At 40.2% G+C, this 24186-nt stretch overlaps 1 protein-coding gene across 1 annotated transcript in view; it reads left to right on the top strand.

Moving 5' to 3' along the window:
• The window catches only part of usp43a (ubiquitin specific peptidase 43a), a 100840-nt gene that overhangs the window by 30998 nt on the left and 45656 nt on the right, over positions 1-24186 (top strand). The window contains exons 3-4 of the mRNA XM_067580224.1: positions 4271-4374; positions 22149-22241. Of these exons, the coding sequence (XP_067436325.1) occupies positions 4271-4374; positions 22149-22241 (197 nt within the window). The remainder of the gene's footprint in view (positions 1-4270; positions 4375-22148; positions 22242-24186) is intronic.

Here is a 24186-nt window from a genome sequence, read left to right as displayed (position 1 = left end):
ACACTGCCAGAGGCATGTAGGTGCCGGTGGTAATTTTGTCCCAGAAGCAACAGGAGGCAGTTGAATGTGGCCTAAATCTGTTAGCATTTAGAGTTTTTTGGATTACACCCAGTGTGACAATTGAACAGCTTAGAGCTTGTGAATATTAGTATTCACTTGTTGTTGCTGCGGCCGGCCCCCGCATCTATTTTTGGCAGAGATAGCAGTGCTGGAACAACGTTGTGGTGGTATTCATTATTCCCTGGGTACTAAATAAAGATACAGTACACTCTCTTTATGTCTCTCCCTGACTTTATCTGCTGTACTCTATATCTCTTTAAAATATACAGTATGTATTTTTATGGTTTCTCTTTCTCTTATTCTTCAGACACTCAGTGGAGTATCTGTTTTCTGTTCTCAGGTCTGGCCAAGAGGCCATTGACCTGCATATGTTGGAAAGTGCCTTTTCAAGTGTGCAGCGAAAAGCTGGAGTTTTGATCTGTTATGCATAGAGAATAACGTTTCAAAGCCTGTCTTTGTCTCATACTCATATTCCTCTCTTCACTGTAGTGCACTTCATTTTCATTTTCAGCTAATTCAGCTATTAAATGCATAGGAGGAAGGACGTACGATTGAACTGCAAAATAAAAGACTCAAATTCACCTCTCCTTTATTCAGATTGAACCTTACGTACTTTGACAGGTATTGATGATTCAAAAGGTATCTTCAGTTTGCAGAAATTACTACACAATGTACATTTAACTACATGCAACCTTAATGATGCACACCGTCTAAATGAACTACAGCAACATCTCATGTGTACCAGCTAGCTTAAAGAAAATGTTTGAGAGTTTTCAGGCTCTACATTACACAGGATGTGTTTCATCACTGTGGGAGTCATATACACTCACCAACATCCCTAAAAGAAGTCTGGTATGATCCTCTATTTGAAATTTTACAATGGATACCAGTAAGAAAAAAAATTAGTTAGTAGTGTGATTCAAAGCCATATTATGGCATTTGTTTGATACACACATGTATGGTAGGTTTGAATGAATAGCTTGCACTGGTCATTAGCCTTTTTCTTTATTTTTAGTCTGTGCTGTCACTGATGAAAAGTTCCTTGTTCCCACATAGTGATTTGGGGAATGAGGCCAGGGTTTCCATGGTGATGCTTGTAACCTAGTCTGTCTCTGAGGGTCTGAGGATTGTTCCCCATTGTCCTCCGGAGAAGAGAGGGAGAAAAGAGGGAGAAATTGAGAGAAAGAGAGTTGGTCACAGCTCTGCTCGAGATATACAAATGAGAGATAATGTACAGTACATGTGTGAAATGCAGACCATTGTTATTGAAAACGGTTTTTCGCAAATGTGTGCAGAAAAAAACAAAGGAGAGCATATAATTTGATGCACTGTTGTATAAAAATAGGACATATTATCCAATATTATTACCAGAAAATGTTAAAATCCAACCAAAATCACTTCTTGAGATAATCATAAAACACTATTATGAGGCAGCTAAGATTGAGAAGCTATGCATCTCAAGTAATGAAAATAACTCGTGGGTAATTATCTTGTTTCGTTTTGGCACCCAAGACCTCACAACTTCATCCAACTGATGCTCACCAGGGCAAAATGGAAAGTGAAGTCGACTTCAAATAGCCTGTGCTGCATCACCTGGTCCCCAGCTGTTGATGAATCCCCTTTCCAATCTCTATAGCTCACAAAGGCCTGCTAAACTATCCATTACTAGTGACACGCTGCTGAAGGTTTGCTCTGAGGCAGAGGAACCCTCTTCCATTTTGTATACACGTCACTCTCTGCTAGTTCTCTTTAAATGGCATCAGTTTTATCTAACACATTGAGATGAATATGCAATATTTTGAGTCTCGTTACAGATGGCTGAGGTGTGAACATATGGAAATGAAGCTCCCAGACAAGACAGCAGTTGTAGCTGATCTACTTGTTCTCGTCTCCGATGTGTCGACTATCGGTGTTTTTCGCCAGACACGGCGATGCTAATTGGAAATCTAGTCTTGTGATGTCTCATAGTAACACAGCATTCAAAAGATAGAGATATTACTAATACATTTTACAGTGATTTGAAGAACAATGAATGAACAATGAATGATTTTTGTATTGTGATTTTATCTGCTTAGAAGAGACAAACATTAAAGGAAAGATAAGGCCGAGTCTGGATACGGGCTGAGGTGGCTTCCGCCTCATTATATATTCTGGAAGGAGCCATCCTTGGAGAAGTTTTCAAAGATGCCAAAAAGCAGCTCATTGTTCAAAGTGAATCCGGCAGTGATTGGATTTTGTTTGAACAAAAGAAACGCTTCATCAAAGTTGGATTGTCATTATTTTCAAAGAGACGGCGCGGAAAGTCTCATTTCCCCTGAGAAGGTGGAGAGACCAGACTGTTTTCTCTCAGTGGACTATGACTTGTAAGCTGCTTAATGTTTGTGTCTCACACAGGAATTTGAGCCTGAATATTATCTAATAGTATCTAATTACTATGTTTTTAGCACTTAATGGTTTTTCAGAAGTAAACGTTTGAATTCTCATCCTGATAAACAGAACAAGTTTTCATCATTCACATCCCGAGGTAGTAGAGAGAAGCAATAGGCTAATGTTTGCCCTGAAGAGGGGCGCTGTGACTCTGTGTCAGGTCTTCACCTCAGCACTGGAAACACTTTCAGTCTTTTCCCTGGAACACAGTCCTTATCTTAGTTTATGTTAGTTTTCCTAAATGAAGTTGTTGCCTTCAGTTATAGCCTTTAAAGGTACACCTGGTTTTCTTGTAGTGCATCTAAATCTTCAATTTTCCTCCCTGTTGATTCAAATTCAATTAAAATTCAAACAACTTTATTTTGCCGTTTGGAACTTCTTTTGTGAAGAGAGTATCGATGCACACAACCAAACAAGCAAATCAGTCAAAAACCGTTAAAGCAGCATAACATTTTTTTTTTATATTTAAATAGCTCGTATAATTAAAAGACATCATTTAAGTGTTAGTGTGTGAGACAATCTGGTTATCCAGCTAGACCCAGTTCACCAGTTCAAAAGGCGGATGGAGGCTTTAATGAAGCTTGCTGTGGTCCGCCTGGTTGTGAATACCAGAGATCTGTAGCTGAGGCCTGAGGGGAGAAAGCTTTATTGATCATGCAGACAGTGTTTTGTATTCTTTCGGCTCCTTTGTCCCTAGTGTGTTTTCCCGAAAGTAATTAAAATTGCAAATAGTTGATTGAAATTTGAAGTTAGAGTCTAACGACATCACCGTAGTTTACTTTCTAGATATGAGTGAAGACAGTCGTGCTCTCACAGAAAGCAGAGTAAGAAATAACACAACAATTCTGCAATACACAATTTAATACCAGTGATCAGTTCCAAGGAAATAGTGTTCCCTCTGTTTAGTGAGACAGGAAGCAGATGACCATGTAGCACGCCAAACCAACACCATGCATAAAGCCGTATATCTCCATGACCCCAATACTCGGCCTCAACTCACTGCTTGTGTGTGTGTGTGTGTGTCTGCCTGTGTGTTAAATCAATCATTACCACCTAGTGTCTGCTGACAGCTTTAGTATCAACTATATAAGATAAACATTCAGCAATCTGTTGATCTGTCTCCCTGGGTCGTAGCTGTCCATCTTTTATTCAGAGCCATCATTCTTTTATTCTTATATTTATCTTTGAAGTCTGTCTGCCCCCCTGCTGAGTCCCACACAGCATGGAGGAGATCCCAGCCATTTAGTTTATTCAGCACACATCAGTGTGACGCTGCGGATGGTTGACATTTCAAATATTTCTGTGACTCTGATCTGTGTTGACTGTTCAAGCGTTTACCAAGAGGTTGAGTTATTCTTTTATCTCACATTTTGTCCATGTCAACTCTGGTTAAAGCTACTATTTTACAATTTCTTCACCTAGCTTACACTTTGCACCAGTGGCAGGTGGTGAAGAAGTTGTAGTTGTGGATGGAGTGATTGTTGGCTCTAGTTGAAGTTTGGATTTATCTCTTTCTGATATTAATTTGGGCAAACACAGATGGGGTACACTTCTTGCATGCAGCCTCAATTTGTAATTTAGACTGATGAAAGGACACATGTCTGAAAGAAAATGTTTCCTACTGCAGTTTAAATGTATTTATTAGACAGTATTTAGGAAACTAGTGTTTATATTGTTGTGTATTTGTATTTTTGCTTGTAGTTATGCATCAGTTTGCAAAGAATTCTCTTAAACATTGGAATAAATATATACCATGTCTTCTAAAGTCTCTTTTTGTCTGCAGGGATCCAGTTCATTGGAGGATCCCTCCAGTCCCAGCTCAGCCAGCATGCAGCAGTCCAGAGGTCGACACAGTTTTGTCCAGGATCACTTCCAGGCTCAGTATAGGTGAGAAGCATAGACATGAGCTGCATGTGCAGATATTTCCAACCCACATGCTTTGTTTTACATTCTAACATGGTTGGTTTGTCTTTTGTCGGCATTCATGCCAAATCTCCAGTCCTGTAATTTTTAGGAATTTTTGTCAAAAGTATATAACTCAAATCTTTTAGTTAAAAGTAGGACGAGAACAAGTTTTGGAAACTATATTAAGTATCTTATCAATTATGCAGTGCGTAGCCTGGATTCCAGCAGGCACTGTATCTAATGTCCCGGGGTTGTGTTTGAATAAACAGAGTGCAATACATACCATTAAAGAGAATAGGTATTCAGCACAGGTGAGAATGTATTTTCTCTCCTGCGGATAAGAATCAGTAGCTCAAGAAAGTAGGTCAGACAGACCTGTGAAGGATTCAGGGGATTTATCTGTAGTAGTGGCTTCAGGTTGTCTTTGCTTCATTCGTAGTAGAAAGTCAGAGACTGAGGTTCACTAGTCTAATAGATCCTCTAATGAAATTGACTCTATACCTTTCAGTAACCTTGTCAACACACGTTCACTTAACCTCTCACTTGATTCCTGTACAGTATAAAGATGGGAAATATATGGACATAAACAGTACTGTGCAAATGTTTTAGGCACCAAAAGTAAAGTGAGGATGCTTTCAAAGATAATGCCATGAATTGTTTTTATTTCTAAATTAACTTCATACAAAGTTCCTAAATGAAATCAATATTTGTTGTGAGCACGCTTTGCCATGAAATCAGCAGCAGTTCTCCTCGGTACACCTGCACACAGTTTTTCAAGGTACTTGGCAGGAAGGTTGTTCCAAGTATTTTGCAGAAGTTGCCACAGTTCTTCTGTGGATTAAGGCGTCTCAGTTGTCAGTCCCAGACTGACTCCATAATGTTGAGATCAGGGCTCTGTGGGGGCCACACCATCTGTTACAGGACTCCTTGTTCTCCTTGCTGCTGAAGATAGTTCTTTATGACTCTGGCTGTATGTTTTGCGTCATTGTCTTGCTGCAGAATACATTTTTGGAACCAATCAGACACCTCCCTGATGGTTTTGCATAATGGATCTAAAGTGCCTAAACATCTAAAGTGCCTAAAACTTTTGCACAGCACTATGGTTTGAGAAAAATGGCCGACTTGTTTCAATTCAGACTTTAATGTTGTGAGTGGCAATCAGATGCTTTTGGGAATAGCAGGGGGAAACTAGTTTTAATAAGCACTTGAAAGTTATGAAATGAAAGTTAGTCATCATTTGATTTGAATAATTTCTGCTCTTTGTTATCCAGCCTGACTGAAGCTTGTGCATGAGTTTTAGGTATCAATGTGAGGCTCTGTCAGTTAGGACAGAACAATATGTGTCCACATCTAGCAAAATAACAAGACTGAAGGTCAGATAACTTACTTTTCAGAGGCAACATTTCATCTCTTAGGCATGGACTTGTTGACCACTACAGCATGTCCTGCAATGTAAAAGAGTAAATTGTCATCTAAACCAGTGGTTCTCAAACCACACACTCCCATTTGATAAGATTTTGTCCCAGGTTCACCCATATGATAAGATTTTTGCTTTTAGATGTTTTATAACAGAATCATCAGAAAACATCATCAGAATATTTGCCAGAATAATCTTTCTAAGTTCCTTTGTTTCATCTGTGAAACAGGTGGGAAAAAAAATGTTTTGCCAGGTAAAAAAAAAAAAAAGTTTTGCCATGAGCATTTTTCTAAGTTACTCTTTTTCATCTGTGAAAACAGGTGGAAAAAAAAAAGTTTTGGCAGGTAATTTTTTTTTTTGTCAGGATAATTTTTCCAAGTGTTTGTTGTTGTAATGCTCATTTTGGCCACAAGCGGCTGAAGTCCACCACTACCCCATGTTCTTAAAGCATTCATATTTTCGACCAAGTGAGTTTTGATTTCTCCATGCACTCTAAACACAAGGTACATATATTGTGTATTAGTAAGTTATGTTATGTTATGAATTGTTGGACCCACAAGTCAAATGTTGGACTTTCCTCTGGAATACTGAACAAACAAAAATGACCTTACTGGCCTCAAAGGTAATTTAGATCGGTCAAAGTCATTGGTTCTCAAAGTGGAGTCTGGAGAATAATGTTACATAACTTGCTAACAAGCAATACATACAGCAATACAAAAACTTCAAAAAAGAAAACTAAAATTTGTTTCAGTAAAAGATTAAAATAAAATGTCTGTGTACTTTAGTCTAAAAACAAAAAGATAATAAAAGAGACGTCTCGGAGGACCAGCCTACTTGGATTTGTCCCATCTGGCACTTATCAACTCGGCCAGGACAGGTGGAGTTTTGGACCAGTTATCTGGTCCTTTCTCCGGTTCAAATGACTCAAGGGTCATTTATGCTTTTAGTTCAGTCGTTAATTGAGTTATTTTGTCAGCCGTGGTGTCTTCAGGAGGTCTGGTTAACCTCCATTCTGCCAGACCCCCATAAGGAGGTCAGTTCTGTGAGACACTCACCTCCATGCCTCTTGGGAATTCAAGGTTTGTCCAGGGAAATTAAAGGAAAGGAAAGCATAATTTCCTACAGTATTGACCATTAAACTGCAAGGTTAACCAGCCATTCATTTGTGGGATTATCCCATTCCTCATTGGAGGATGATGGATTGAATGCTTTGGGTATCCCTGCGGAGCCTCATCTCCTGTGATGCTCTCAGCCTGACTGAATGAAAATCCATTGAGTCAGGCGATATTTGTCTAATAAGTATTTGTTTGTCTCTTGTTTTCTGTCTCTTCGTCCCCGTTTCTTTTTCTCTCACACTTCACACACACACGCAGCTGAGTGTTTATGTGACATTATCAGATTAGCTGCCATTCCATTAGCTGATTAGAGCAATAGCGCTCGGGGAAATACAGCACAAGTCCCTGGAAACACCTACTGCATCTTCAAACAGCTGTGGGTGGTAGTAAACCCCTGCCACACTCTCTCTCACACACACACACACATACACACACACACCATCCTGTAATTCCCTTGTTCTTTATCCTGACCCAAAACACACCTCACTTCCCATACGACATAAACGTCCCCTCTCGTGGACAATTCAAGCTATATTTAGAGGAGCACTTCTTCGTGGCTCCATTATTTGGCTGTGAGTGCAGGCTGGGTAATGTTTTCTACTTGAATACGAGTTTCTGTAATTAGCTCTATATGCCACACACACACACACACACACACACACACACACACACACACACACACACACACACACACACAAACACACACACACACACACAAACACACACACACACTCCTCCAAGTGCTGCTGAGTGGGGGGTGATTAACTACATGTCATACACACATGCACATTCATAGAGCATGTGTACACACACACAGACAGTTATGGTGTGTCTGTACACGCACACATGACCATTACTGAATTGGTGTAATTAGCTAACATGCCACTGTATCCTGGCACTGTTTTGTCTCTGTTAAAGAGGCTAAGCGCTGAGGCGTAATTACTTCTGAGGCTGGTGGGGACACTGGAGAGGGCTTCATAATGGACGAGAGATGGACCACAGGTCAGCAGTAAGCTCTTTTCCCATCACAGTTATGGGTTTATGGGTTGCATTACAGCTTAATAAAAAAAATGTATGAATATAGTAAGGCAAAGGCTGGAATCATATGAATGTGTGTGTGATGGTTGTAAGCTGTATGAGCCAACTCTTCACCCTCTGGGACAGTAAAGTACAGACTGTACTGTCCTCCTCAGACTGTGCAAATGTTTGCTATTGCCTACAAACATACTTAAATAGATACAGTACACTAGGGCTCAGAAGCCTTTTAGTCAAATTGTTATTTAGTGATCTGTATGTTACTGTGATGTGGTATCTTTGCCCAACTTACGTTCAATATACCACGGCCCTGTTTATACATATTTCAGATAAAAAGATCCACAGCTGAGAGAGGTTATCATAAAATATGTTGAGTTTAGACCTCTTTAGGTTGTCCTGTAATGGTCACTATGGAAAAAAATTACTTGTGACATGACAGAATTGGTAACAACTGTATAATTAATATAAGCAAAGGTCACTTTTCTGTATGTCTCTATTCATATCTAACTTAACTGTAAGTTGTGGGCAGCACGCTGGTTCAGTGGTTAGCAATGTTTCCTCACAGCAAGAGGGTTCTGGGTTTGAACCCACCAGTCAGCTGGGGCCTGTCTGAGTGGTTTTCCCTGTGCATGGGTTCTCTCCGGGTACTCCGGCTTCCTCCCACAGACCAAAAACATGCAGGTTAGGTTATTTGGTGGCTCTAAATTGCCCGTAGGTGTGAATGTGAACGTGAATGGTTGTCGGTCTCTATACTATATGTTAGCCCTGTGATTGACTGGCGACCCGTCCAGATTGAACCCCGCCTCTCGCCCAGTGTCGGCTGAGATTGGCTCCAGCTCCCCCGTGACCCTCTAGAGGGTAAGCGGTAAATAAAATTGGTGGATGGAGCAGATGTTGATACACTGTGGTTGTGTAAACTGCGTACCTCACTGTGTGAGGTCTGAATAATCAATCAGCTCACACCAGTTCAAAACAAAACAAATCAGTATGACTTGAATGAATTTGAAAATTACTTAGAGCTTCAGAATTTAAAGTGACTTTAACATCAGTAGTTATTGACATAAGTGTAACTTATATAGACTGCATATAGTGCCTCGCTAGTCTCATCGACCATTCAAAGCACTTTATAAGACATACCAACATTCGCCCAATCACACACACATTCATACACTAATGGCAGAGGCTACAGTGCTTCCAATCCAAAAACACCCCACAATGTTTCTATGCTCACCTATTCACACACACACTCACACAAAGCAATGTGAGGTTCAATATCTTACCCAAGGACTCTTCGACATGCAGACTGGAGGATCTGGGGATTGAACCACCGACCTTCTGATTAAGAATGGTGTTCTTCAGCCTTGGCATTGATTCTGGGGGGATGAACACCATTCCTCAAAAAAATATTCCCTCATCTGGTGTTTTGATGATGGTGGTGGAGATCGCTGTCTAACACGTTAGTCCAAAATCTCCCATAGGTGTTCAATTGAGTTGAGATCTGGTGACTGTGAAGGCCATAACATAAGATTTACATCGTTTTCATACTCATCAAACCATTCAGTGACCCCTCATGTCCTGTGAATTGGGGTATTGTCATCCTGGAAGAGACCACTCCCATCAGGATAGAAATGTTTCATCATAGGATAAAGGTGATGACTCTTTGCAGTGACCCTTCCCTCTAAGGGGACAAGTGGACCCAAACCATCCCCACAAAATGCCCCCCAAAGCATAACAGAGCCCCCAGATCCCCTCATTGTATGGGTCAAGCATTCAGGCCTGTACCGGTTTTACCTTTAATTTGTCACCTGTCTGTATATGACTGAACACAAGGAAAAGCATAATAAGTTCCCTTTAATAAATTATTTCATGTTTCAAATGCTCAAAATATCCTGATTTTATTTTACCCAGAACAAACCATCAATACGTGTTTTTCACAGTTTTCAAAAGCACTATGTACAAAGGCTGACAATAAGCAGCAATAACACACACTCTAATTGCTCCTTTGTTTCACACATAACCCTTAGATAGAAGTCTAAAGTGCAGTGAAATGGTCCACTGTGCAGTAATAGCTTATTATTACAGCTGTTTTCTCCCGGGTCTTTCTGTGAGTCAGTTGTAACGTCCCAGCTAGCAAGCTTATCATGTAACTGCAAACCTCAAAATGTGGGACTGTGGGATTCACCTGAGGGGGTTAGAGTAAGATGCGTATAAATAGAGAGAGAGGAAGAGAGTGGAAAGGAGAACAAACAAAAGAGCAGAAGATGCGATTGTTCACTGCACCTGGCTCTTCAGCATGACTGTGTGAGGGAGTGTCGCTGTTAAAACCCATATGACAGACCTTCTGTTATGACATTGTAAATGGCAATCACTGTCAAGTTCTGGCCAATTAGTTAACGTACACAGTTTTATATAGGGCTGCAACTAAGGATTATTCTCATTGTTACTTACTCTGTCGATTTATTTGTCATTGTTTAGTTTATAAAATCTAACAATTTCCTAGGCCCCAAGGTGATGTCTTTATATTGCTACTTCAACCAGGAGAGACAAGTGAATGAAACAAAAATAATTGTTTATTGTACAGATGATACTGACGATTAAGTCTTATCATAAGTCTTCGGTGCTTAGACTCAATAGGGAGATTTTGAATTGAGGGACATCAGTCCTGAGCAGCAGCAAGATAAATCCTCCCATGGAGTCCAGACACTGGTGGCGGTGGTGGCTGACGACTCCTGAGACCGGTTAGGCTGATGAGGTTGATAAAGTGATGCACTGACGTATCTGTGAAGACTGGGCGGTGATGGGGAGGTGATGGGGCATGCATAACGGCACCATGAAAGCACTAAGGCAGAGAGGGATAAAACACATAACAGCTGCAATATGATAGGCTGACAATGAAGGTGTGTCACCATGCTATTGGTTAGATGTGACCAGCTGACATCAATTGACACCTTGGGCAATGACAGCAAGGAAATTATACGTGAGCGTGTATGAGGGATGGGAATGACAGATGGTTTGAGAAATAAAATTACAGACCTGAGCATGCAAGAGATCTTCCTGACTGAACTCCCCCTAAAGCTCCATTTGTGTCCAAACAACATCTGAAATCCAGAAATCTACATAAAACAGAGAAGGTTTGGGCATTTTTGTTTAATAGATGACTTGAAATTATGAGCTGATTGTTAAAGTTTTTGCTAGTTGATTTTCTTAATCAATTAGTCTTTTCAGCACTGGTTTTGTATGAATCATTTTCATATTAGTTTCTCCATATTCAAGTTTTCCTCTCATATGTGTGTTGCTGTGCTGTTGCTATTCTGCACATCTACCAAATCCTGTGATTCATACATTTATGATTCCTTTAATAATGCATTTCCTCTAAATACTGTTTGTTTTGGTGTTGAAAATTGTATTAAGCGCCACATATTTGCCTTGCTCTTGTTTGTTGTCTTTTTTTCTTGATTGTAACTGTTTGCTGCTGAAATCTCACCACTAGGATCATTAAATTTTAATTTTAGCTCATCTTTTATCAATATAATATTATTATCTACATATCTCTAAAATACAGAAGGTCCAGTGTTTTATTTTTCAGCCGTCTTACAGCACCCCCAGTCTATTGCATTTACATTTCCATGTCATCACACTCTTTTGGTTTCAAAATGAAAATGCAGTCTCAGTCCTCTCATCAAGGCGGGTCTTCAGTTATGACGCCAATTATTCTCTGTAGGCAGGACACCATCCTGCTACTCCAAACTGCAGCCAACTGCCTAAACTTTCACTTATTTCACCATAACAGTCCACCAAAATCTGTTTCTGAGCAGATTTGAGCGGGAAATAAGCAGTCCAGTTGCTGAATGTTCACTCATATTAGCCTTAAGATGAATTCACACCAAATCAGGCGGCAAAACACCAGTCCTCCCATTCATTTGAATGGGGGCAGTGCTGTAGGGGTGCTGCAGTGGCCTGTGGTGAGAAAGTTGAACCCGAATCAACTTTTGGAGAAACACAGCTGCGGTGGCCAATCACAGCCGGCGATGTAACTGATCAGAGCTGTACAACTCTGCCATGAGGGAGGACAAAGACATTACAGGGAAGAAGGGAGGACATTTCTCTCTGTTTGATAACGTTAAAAGTAAAGTTAGGCTTTGATGATGGCTTCCCGATTCATTTTAAAAAAGATGAGATAATAAGAGAGAGAGACAGAGAGAGAGAGAGTGGTTGAGCAAGCGGTGGTAGCGAGAAAGCCGGTGAATGAGAGGAATAAAACGTTATTTTCTGATTGTTTCATAGCGGTTACAAATAAACACACCCACACCCCACACCTCTGCACAATCCTGTGGAGGTGGGCCACAGTGCCTGATTTGGTCTGATATGGCTTAACCCATGTCACTGCTTTTTGCTAACGGGTGAGTGGGCGTTTACATTTGAACAACCCAGAAAAAAAACACAGATGGAGTCATCCTTTAAGTATTTGAGAATGAAATGTTAGAATTGTAGTGACTTAAATATCGCATGCATAAATGGAAAATCAGGTTACATTGTTTATATCACATTTTAATCTGTACAGCAGGGTATGACTTTGAAAATCAAATGTCAAACAGCTTTTCCATTTTCATTTTCAAGTTTACATTATTATTTTAATAAATTCGCCTATGGGCTTTCACTCTCATTTAATAAATATTAGCCAAAGATACACTGAAGGTCGGGATTTGTTTTTTACTTTCAGTTTCATCAGGCATTCTTTAGTGCAAATACACTTTATATCCATTTGTATTCTCATCTCATTAGTCTGCCACGGTCGGAGTTGGTTTCAGTCTGCTGAGTCGGGAATCTTATTCCTCCCTCTATACTCTCCGTTGTCACTCTTCTTCTCCTCCTCTTTACTTCATGTAATCTCAGGGGAACTGGAGTCAGTGTGGCACTTTGCCTTTTAATGCAGACTAACAGAAGAGCAATCACTCCCTCGCAATCTTGCAGTGTTTTATTTTTGTGTCGTTTCTTCGCCTGTCTCCGTCACACTCTGGCCTTCTCTCTCTCTCTCTCTGTCCCTCTCTCTCACTCTCTCTCTCCCTCTCTTTCTCTCTGTCTATATCACTTGGTCGGTCTTTCTTTCTCTCCTCCTTCCTCCCTCTTCTTCCTTCCTGATTCTTTTTATATCTCACAGAGATGCTCCTCAGAGGCATTCGGTGGAGTTGTCTGAGCTGAATAAATGTTTGTGATTAGAGCCGGGGCTGTCTTGTGGTTTGGGCTGCCGATGTGGGAGTCATTGCTCAAGTCACTCCGTTGTGCCACGGTGTTTAAATGAGTCTTTGTCAAAGCTCCCTCCTCCTCCTCCGTCTGTCACTCTCAGTTTGTGGCATCTATTTTTAATGGCCTGGGTGGTGTGTGGAAAGCCCCAGCCTCTATATTTGTCTAGACAAACAAGAAAGTTGACTTTTTTTCCTATCACAGTGGCTTTCATTTAGATGCAGATTCAATGTGAAAAACATTTGGGAAATTATAGTTTATGTAATAAATGTTGTCAGATAGAACTCAACTTTACAGATCTGTTAAAACTTATTAAAAATCACAAAGTAAACTAAAACAAACATGCAAGCTAACAAATCACAGTTCCTCATATAGCTACTCAAGTTTAACCAAGAGCCATTAACAATTAATATAAGCTCAAAACCTTCGAGTGCTACTTATGCAACAAACTAATACATGGACTGGTGTGTATGAAATGTTCTCAACACCAATCACATATTTTTATACTAGATCCTTTGAAGACTCAACGCTTCATAAGAGAGTATGGGAGTTCCTCTCATCTTCAAAGATGGTCAGCAGGGGCTCCTCTTTTCTCCAAAGATGCACCCAGCTCAGGGTGTGCTTGAGTTGACCTCTCAGAGGTATCGGACTGGTCATACCACGCTGAAAATATGGCCAGACGTTGACCTTCCTTACTTTGATTTTGATGCTTTCACCACCCACAGTGTCCCTCCCACCCCCCCTTCCCGCCCGATACCACCCAGCTCCCCGCTGTCCCCGGCTTTGAAGTGGGAGCTAGCCAGTTAGCGCAGCAAATGGAAGTATGTCTTTGATCTAGTTTTTCCTTTTTGTTTTGCACACATAAAAGTCATTTGCAGAGAGTAATTTGCCGCCACACTCCAAGTTACTGTATACTGTAGAGAAAGTATATAAGGTATATTACTGAGTCCTCATCACCACCGGAGCCAAATATGACCTCAATCACAATGACAATTAATTTTAATCCAGATCCTCATAACATTCTGATATAGTCAGGCCACATTATCCACTGAGAATCATGATTTTCTCACTCAGAGTTGAGATTACAATTTTTTCTCACAATCTTTTGGGTAATAATAACAAAGATATACTGTATATTACCTTTAACTTCATTGGCTTTCCATATTCTGACTGATATTATTCTAATTTGTGTTCCATTTTCTCTTATTGTAGTACTCCGTCATAAACATTGGGTTTGTTTTCCAGCCCCTGTGCTCGTACAGTCAACACAGTCTTGTCATTTGTTGATGGAACTTTGGGTAAAATTAGTAGCACTTTGTTTGATGAAACGGAACTCTCTGCTAATGCGAAATCATCTTCGAGTAAGAATGAGATTGCACAGAGGAATGAAACAAAACAGATTTATAAAATTACTGTTATTATGCAGTCCTCGCGCAGGAGAAATGTGTTCATCTCGCTGTAGCCACTTCCAATACAAAATGTGAAAGAATAAGGAAGAAGACTCTCTGCAGTTTTACCAAAGGAAAATCTAGACGTCAGCAAAAATAGTTGAGTGCAGTTGCATCAGGCTTGTGTTGGATCCGATCAGAAAAGTCCTGCTGAGTCTGTACTCATGACTTTATTAACGAGGACAACAATGTGATTCCATACCATGATGATATCTTATTTCAGTTATATCATATTATATGGCGTATGACATGGTATGATGCAGTGACACTTTAAATTATTTTGTTTTAGAAACTAGTTCGAGACAGATGAGATGAAGAAAAGAGAGATTTTATTTGGCAGCCGTTCAGTATAGTGTTTACTATGCAGTATGTGTATGTGTATGTGTTGATGTATTGTTTGCTTCAGTCCTATTCGATTTCTGCTTCTCTTGTACCTTTTCATTGCTTAGAAATAAATTTAAAAGAAACTTTCATGGTAATAATGTACGAGCCACACGAGCCCTGCAAAGCTGCTGTGTACTTGCAGACCCAGTGGCTGGCTAGAGAAGAAAAGAGCCCATGCAGTGCACAACCTCCCACTCTCCCTGTTCTACCCTTCTCCAGTGAGTCCAATGTGTGTGTGTGTGTGTGTTTCTTGGTGAATAATGGATTGTCTGAATAATAGTAGCCCCTAGAGCTGGCCTTATACAGGACTTTATATTCTTAAACTTTTTCTGTCAGGGACCCAAACTGTATATGTTGAAGTTCTAGGTCTCCAGATTCTTGGCTCATTAAAATAACTTTTCAACTTGTGGGGATCTACCAGAAAATCACATGTGACACCCAAACTGTGTGTGTGTGTGTGTGTGTGCGTGCTGCATTGCACACAACACTGGCTGGCTGGAGCAGATACCAGGGAGAAGTTGCTTCTTCGGAGAATCAGCTCCACCTCACATCTGTGCCCTGGTTTCTGCAGCTTCACCCTGACCTTCAGAAGAAGTGTGTGTGTGTGCGGGTGTGTGTGTGTGTGTGTGTGTGTGTGTGTGTGTGTGTGTGTTTGTGTGTGTGTGTGTTTGTGTGTGTGTGTGTGTGTGTGTGTGTGAAAATGTACAGAAACATAGTGATGTTTTTATGTTGTGACAAATACTTTATGATAGCATTGCCCGGTTTTTGAGTGTGGTGTTGGCACAATGGAATTGAAGATGCAGAAAAAAAAACCCATAGATTTGTGGTCCAATGCATTTAAAAGTCATACTGCTGTGATATACACTAACTGAGCACTTTATGAGGAACAGCTGTGCAATCTAATGCAATCCAATGCAACAGATCTGCCATAAATTCTACTTTTGCAAAGCTTATACATTGTCAGAAAGGTGGTAATTCTACTTAATGTTTATTACTGAGGTTGCAGTGGGTCTTGGTGGTGTACTGGAGTGCATTATATTGAAAAGTGCTCCTAATATTTTGCTCCCCTTATTTATGTTAGTGGGGTGGACAAAATATTAGGAACACAATATAATGTACTCCAGTACACCACCACCAGCTGCTTGGTGAGTGTATGTTGCTGAAATTGACTCAAAATGACCTTATTGTTATTATTATTATTTTTTTTTCAACCTCACTTGGCTCACAGCGCTAGATGCAGCGTGCTAACATCATCATCGATCAAAACTGTGGGCTGCTGTATAATTTGTGGTTCTGCAGTTCGCCGTGTTGGTGTGCACAGCTGACGAACTCAAAGATAACAAAGCATCAGATGTGGACTGAGCTTAAAACAACCGATACTGATCCATTAAAAATGCCTTCAGTTGTCCCGATTGGATGGACCAGATGGAGTCGTCTCTACCTGCATACACTATTATCATATTATTTGTTTTGAGTTCATAAACATTCTGGGCTGATTTTATTTTCTCCAACAATATTGGAGAGAACACTGTCTTATTTCCATTTGGGTCGAAGAGTTTTGATTTTGCCCGCACACCAAGCTCTTCTCCTTTTAATTTCCTGCAGACTAGGCGTGGTATGTGCATCACTGCCTCCCGCCGATAAAAACAACGATGCATTTGGTCTTTGTTTATTTGCATATAGTGAGGAAGTGAGATCCAAGTGAGATCCAATCAAAAGTGGTCACTCGAGTCGCATGTGGAGACACGTTGTAATGCCAGGTGTGAACTGACGTAGTTAGAGCTGTCCACTTGTGAATGGATCACCCAAGATGCATGTTAATGCCAGGTGTGAACACTGGCCAGAGATAGAGGGGTTAGTTAACATCTTTGAATCCAGCACCTGCTTCAAAAATGTCACTTTTTGTAAACCTAAGAGGGAGAGTTAATATTTATGAAAGTGAGGGTCAGAGAGAAGTTTGTATGAGATTCAGCATGAATGTGTGTGAGAGCCTCAACAGCCCTTTTAGCTGAGTTAATTTCCCCTGACAGGAGGTCTCTACTCGAATTCTCTGAGAGAGAGAGAGAGATGAGTGCCCTCCAATCCACAGCCAGTGACACATGACTGACTGACTGACTGACTGACTGACAGGCGGACAGAATAAAATTAACTCGCTGAGCTCTCTCTCTCTCTCTCTCTCTCTCTCTCTCTCTCTCTCTCTCTCGTTCAGTCCCAGGAGGAGAAGCAGTGAACTATTGGAGAACAATTAATGCAGCTCCAAGTTTAATGCAGTTTTGTTGAGGTGATGTTGGTCCTACTTTTTTAACCGCATAAGGGACCAACGCGAATATTTCAAGAACTTGTCTGATGAGTCACCTTACTTCTCTCTTTTATGAAAGAAAAACAAATTTGATGCTTTTTTTTTTTTTTAAATGAAATTGAAATGTCACTTTCCTCTTTGAATGCGAGTCACAATTCACTCTGCTTTTCACTTGCCCAACAATCATTTGCTCACATCTAGAGAATTGATAATTGATCTCAACTTGACAAACACAACTCTGACGGTTATGATGTGTACTCTTGCCTCTAATGGAACACGCCTGAGGCTCACTCATGACTGCACTGTTGTTAATTTAGCCAGGTGCCATGAACACATATTCCATACCCAACAACAGATCATTCATCATTTATTACAGGCCTGGTGGGATTTAGTGAGTAAAATGTTTTTGTTTTTTTTGACTCATCAGTGCACTAATGCATCCGGCAGTGTTGTTTTGCTGCATGTTTTTGCAATTCCTGGCTGCAAAACATGTTCCTCCTGAGAAGATCATGAAGATTTCTCTGTGGTATGAGGATGCACTTTCTAGCACTAGCAAGAGAAACTAGATTAAAGTGTCAATATATACTTGTTTTTACAGACTTTCAGAATAAATAGTAAGGTGAAGCTAGTTAGCAGTATTTCAATTATTCAAGCAGTTCTCCAGTCATCTTGAGCTGTACGACTATATTGTACAAACCAATTAAACCAGTATCAATTGATTTTTTTGCTAGTTAGGGTTATCAAAAACAACCTGTAAACACAACATTGACTTATTTTCACCATGTGAAGTTGATATGGTGAATGTGTTAGCAAACAGTTGCCTATTTACACATCCAGTTGGTTGCTGTTAATACAAGCGTATTGAATGAGTGCAATTATAAATGAAGCTTCCAACCTTTATGAGAGGAAAGGTTCCACTGAAAGCAAGCTCAGTTTGTCTTTTTCTCCTCTTTTTTTTATAATTCTGTTTTGTCCAAGAATAAATACCAGCAACAAACTCTGTCTAGCTGGTTTTTGGTCTGCGTCTCCACCTGAGCCCAAACCTCCATCCATCACTGTCTGCGGACCTGTCGGCTGACACTGTTTACGCCTTCAATAAGGTCAAGACTGCAGTGACTAAACAATCAGGCTCCTCTGAGAAGAACATTGAAGTTTGTTGGCTACGGGACCGAAGCTGTGACTGGAATTACTTTTGATGGAGAAAAAGAAAAACCTCCAAGAAAAGAGATGCAGGAACAGATGACATTACATGTGGCAGTTTTTCTTAAAAAATCAAAAGGTGGAACTTCATCTTTATGGGGGTCTTTTCCTCTCCAGATTTGTTAAGTGTTTTTTCAGGGCAGTGTGCAAACTCTAAGTTATATGGTTTCATCATTCTTTTTTATTTTTGATTGATGGGCAGTGAATCACATGGTACCAAAACAATGCCTCACCACCCTGTTAAATCACAAGCACACATACTCACACATCAATTACTACGCATTACCTCACAGTTAATTTAACCACTTGATTGTTCCCTTATTATTTTTCATCAGTTAGTTTTAACCAGAGAGTATAAACAATACAAGAATCAGCTGCAAGCTAGTTAGCCATTACCTCAGATTCTTTACTGAGTTTTGACAGAAACTTTATTCATAGCAAACCCTGCACATCTGAAAACATCAGTTCATTCCTGACTTCATAACATGATAGATCACACACTGTAAAATTACATATGTTTCATATCTTACAACATCCTGATCTAATTTGTGCTGCATACTTTGCAACATCAACAACACTTTCTCCTGTATTGTGTTGCAAAGCTTCTCAATTTAGAATAACTGTAACTGGAATCAGGCAACATGATACTGCATAATGTCAAGAGATGCTGCCGGTGCTGGTGGAGTGTTGTATATTTAGCTCCAAGCAGAACGGAGGGATCCTGAGTAGCTCGACTTTCTTTAAGATGAAGAAGAAGAGCTGCCGGTGTGCTGTGCATGTGTGTGTGTGTGTTTGCGGTGTAGCTCCAGGCATCTGGCCTAGACTAAAGAGTTGGTGATCTTTTAGTTTGACACCTGAATCTTGTTCACACACACAATACAATCCTTACTTCCTGTCTATCACACACATACATATCATCAGCAGGAGTACTTATCTCATATTCTTCACCAGACTGGAAACACTGTGTCAGCCTCACTGCAAGCTTTTTAAGTGATGTTTGTGTGTGAGGGTGTGAATTTCAGTGCTTTTGTGGGGGGGTGGGAGGAGGGGGGGTGAGTACAACCTGACAGTCTGCTTTACTGAGTACAAACTGGCATCATTAGCGTGCCTGTGACTGGCTGCCACGGCATACTGGGTACAACACTGACAGCAAGGAAATGTGGAGTTTTGAAAACTGTTGTATTATTTCCAGCATACTTGTACAGTTTGTATCTCCACAAAGTTGGATACAGCTCAACTGCCAGAAATAAGATGAAACGAGCATCTGGCAACACACACACACACACACACACACACACACACACACACACACACACACACACACACACACACACACACACACACATGAATTTGCACCCACACTCTTAAAATGTCAGTGATAAGAGAGTATTTTAGAGCAACGTTGCAATAAGTTTCCTTCACAAGTCAAATTAATCAACATATGTATCAAGAAACTGCTGCATAGTTTTCAGTGCACCACAAAGGGAACATTAAAATGCATATCCAACATCTTACCAGCTATATATTTACATTTACTTCTTCAGATTTAGACTGATTTTATTTAACAGTGCTGAACTACTGACCACAGTTCTCTCTGATGTTTTCTCAGCCGTGTTAGTCGAGTTGCTCCAAAGACATTGTTGAATAGAAAATGAAGCGTACACTATGCATGAAAAGGTTAGATCACTGTTAGGTTTAGGAAAGGATAACAGGTTATTTGAAGCTAGGTATTGGTCATAGTTAAGATAAAAGCAAAATCATAACTCACAGTAAGAAGGTCCTTCTGTTAATGGGAATTTATCGTGTATTGGTAGTCAAAACATAATGTTAGTGTATTTGCTTATTCGTCATTCACTGTTTCAATGTCAAACTGCTGCTTGTTTGCATCACACTATCCTTTGAGGGATTCCTGGTAGTATTTGCAGTGAAGATAGATTGACGATTTCCAGAAAGTGTGAGACCAGGATACACAGATGGTACTTGACTCTTTATGAACCACAGGTTAGAGCAGTAGAACACCTCTATACAAGACATGACAAACACAATCACACTGCCACAAATTCTAGTGTACGCACTCCTTAATCCTTGGCTGTATGGACATTTTGTTAACTCATATCTCACCAATGTTTTTCTCTTAGAACAAGTTAGTCAGGGAGTATCTCTGCTAGTGTTGCTGACGTGTGCTTGCGAGGTTCAGAACCGATATGGGTACCTTTTTCTTTTAGGTTTTTGGTGCCAGGAATTGGATTAAGTCCATTTTTGACATTCAAATAATAAGCAACAATAAAAAAAAATCAAATTATGGCTCATGGGAAACTTGGAAATATACTTTACAGAGCTGCAATGATTAGTCAATTAGTTGATCCAAAGAATCAACTCCCCAATCACCAACTATTTTGATAATCGATTTAAAATTTGCTGGTTTCAGCTTCTCAAATGTTACAATTTTAAGCCTTTTGTGTCCAGTTAGCAGTTATTTTCTTCATTATGATGATACAGGTATTTATTGTGGTGTGTTTAAAGTATGATGTCGGCTGCTCACGTGGACTTCTGCACCTCCACAGTCTTGAACTTTATTGTGTCATCCTTCACATTTCAGTACTTGTGTGTGGTTTAATGCCCTCCTTCTCATCCAACTAATCTAAAATCCTCATGAGGTCACTCTGTGGCTTTGAAAACAGTTTGGTTGCAGATTGTTTCTGATAGCGGACTGTAGGTTGGGATCCTCAGTTTCTCTATCTTCCTTTCATTCCTCTGCTCTGATCTGCTCCTCTCCACTGTTGGCTCAAAGACCTTGACAGTTCCTGTTGGTGTCTTTTTCTCCGTCAGCTTTGCTTTTTAGTTTTTGTCAGCTTGACTGTCCTGCCTCCAACCTTCTGTTCATTTTTAATCTGTCCTCTCACTTTGAGGCCCGCACTTTGTTGTCTTTCTCTTCATCTCTGTCTTTGCTCTCCACTTTTGTTTCCTCTGTCTTTTTCAACCTTTGCTGTCCTTCATTTTAGTCGCAAGTCATCTTTCTTCCTTTAACTGTTTATCTCCACCATCCTCCCCTTTTAAACATCCCCATCCACCTTTCATCTTTTAACCTTTCCTTGCCCCTTTCTTCTCCTCTCCAGCTCATTTGCCTTTTTTTACCACAGTCAGTGTTTTTTGTGCCAAAACTCTGAACAGCATCCCACCTCTGTAGCTTTGCTGCCCTCCTCTCAACAGCAGATCTGTCCAGATGGCCCATTTCAGTGCTTAGTAGTCGCCACTGTCTACATGGAATATGCACATTTTTGTTTTTTGTTTGTTTGTTTTTACCGCACGCAGTATAGTTTATTTCTACTGCTCATTTATTCCGTACTCAAGATGGCAGGTGATACATGTTGGTGTTGAAAATTTCTTCTAATGGTCTTTGAAATATTTAAAGGATGTGAGCTTTGTGACTGCCATGGGCTGATGTGGAAATGACCGAAATGGTTTAAAGCAGGATAATAATGTGAAAAAGATGTAATGTAATGATATTCCATCATTAAAATAAGAGTATATGGTGTGCTGAGATCATATTTAATAATAAAAAAAAAAGACTAAAATGTGAAATCAAGGTTTTGACTGGTCTTTCTGTCTCCCTCCAGGTCTTCTCTGACGTGCCCTCATTGCCTTAAGCAGAGCAACACCTTCGACCCATTTTTATGTATCTCCCTGCCTATACCCCTACGACAAACCAGGTGATGTACAACACACATGACATACAAAACACATTCATTAGAAAAGCTAATATAATGTTGTTATGGGCCACTATGTTAAGGTAATAACTCATAAAAACAACCAGTTCATGTTGAATGACATATTGCTTCCTATTTGTACTTCCTGAACTCCTTTTTTTCAAAAAATCCTTCCAAATTGTAGTGTAAAGTTCAGCTGATGTATTATATGCTCTGATATATACTGTTTGTAGGGTAAATCTCTTGTAGGCCCCAGTCCATACCCAAAAATGTTTAGTCACGCAAAAGCTTTTCTTAGCTCCTAGCACTGTGTACGTATGAGGTCACCTGATATCAATGATATGGATATGATCCTATCATAATAACACACTGTAACACATTTCAAAAGGAAAAAGGACTAGACACACACGTGCATATCTGCACGCTTGCACAAACACGCTGTACACAACAAGCTTTTGGCCATGGTCATATCAAAGTGATAAATGCTGGCCATCAGAAGTCCCTGAGCAAACACTTTCTGTGCTGTTTCCATTTTTAACCGTACCAGAAGCTGCATGTCAGCAAGGTCCCCTCTGCAAGACGGTACGACTTTGACATATGAAGGGAAAGACAGAGAGAGAGGAAGAGAGGTAGAGGAGATGCACAAAGAACCTTTTAGAAATGTTGACAATTGAGATGCAGATAGAGGATGAGTGGGTTATGCCCATACTAGATCTAGAATGATAAATATGTTGGGCAGATATATCGGCCACTATTGTTGATATATCGTATTGGTGCATATGTCAACCACTCAGACTTTGTAGTTCAGAACAGTCTCTCTATGACATAGTTTGTCCACCAGAGAGCACTGACAAGTTTATTTGGTAACTCTAAAATGTAACACTCAGTAAATGAACCAACTTAGGGGATTGTTATCGATGTTTGTTGTGTGTTTCTGTAAAAAAAAAAAAAAAGAGTACCAGCCTATATACAGTATATTTTTTAAAATGTCAAATACTGATATCTGTATTGACATAAAAATGTGACACTGTGGCTTAAGAGTACTTTGGGCTTCAGCAATCTATTTCTGGTTCCTATTCAAATCAGTCGTCTCATGTTATCCCCCTTCTCTGCCCATGTATCAATGCATGCCATAAAAACATCTATAAAATATGTTTGAAAAACACAAAAAAACAACAACACAAATCTATTAAATTTCAGCCTAATCCAATGGCACAATTTTCCCTACATTCACTGCTCAATGAATCCTCCTATCTTCAAATATGCAGACACCGCTGCTCTGCAAACTCTCTGCATGGCCACCACAGTGCGAACCCTCAACTCATTATTATAACGCGTGCTCTCTGACAGTGTGTGGTCTGTCCCTGCAGTTGCCTGAGCCCAGCGTAGAGAGAGAAATTCATTCAAGCTCAGTGTGTGTGTGTGTGTGGACTCGCTGCTGGCCCCACACTGACCTGACACACACGCACAAACGCACACTGCCGTCATTGCACCGTCCTGCTGCAGCAGTATCCCAACAGAATGCCTGATAAGTCTGAGGCCCCCAGAGACACAGCGGGGTCTGGCTGGCAGCGTGGCATCGAGGCCTGGGTGCTGCAGATAATGCCAGTATGGCAGAGAAAGAAAAGAGGGACAGCAATATGTTTGAGTGTTTTCTCTCAAATTAACCTTATGTAGTCATTCTCAGCATCATTATTTCAAAGCTTAATATGTCTAAAACAATTTAAAATATCTACTAAAGCTGTAAAACCTTTTTAAGATGCTTGTTAGTTACTGGTCGGTGACTAATTTAGCAACGTAAATTAAGGAAGTATGTCTCACTTGGCTTTTGTATGGCCTTCTGGGTGGGTACTGTAGGTATTGTGCAACAGTACAATAGGGCAAACAGGCTTATCCAAGCTTACGGAGTATTTGATTGCATTCATGTATTCAGATCAAGTGCGGAACA

This window comes from Thunnus thynnus, chromosome 3 (assembly GCF_963924715.1).
Source record: "Thunnus thynnus chromosome 3, fThuThy2.1, whole genome shotgun sequence".
NCBI lineage: Eukaryota > Metazoa > Chordata > Actinopteri > Scombriformes > Scombridae > Thunnus > Thunnus thynnus.
The sequence above is the reverse complement of the archived record's forward strand: the minus strand, read 5'-3'. Positions and strand labels throughout refer to the sequence as shown.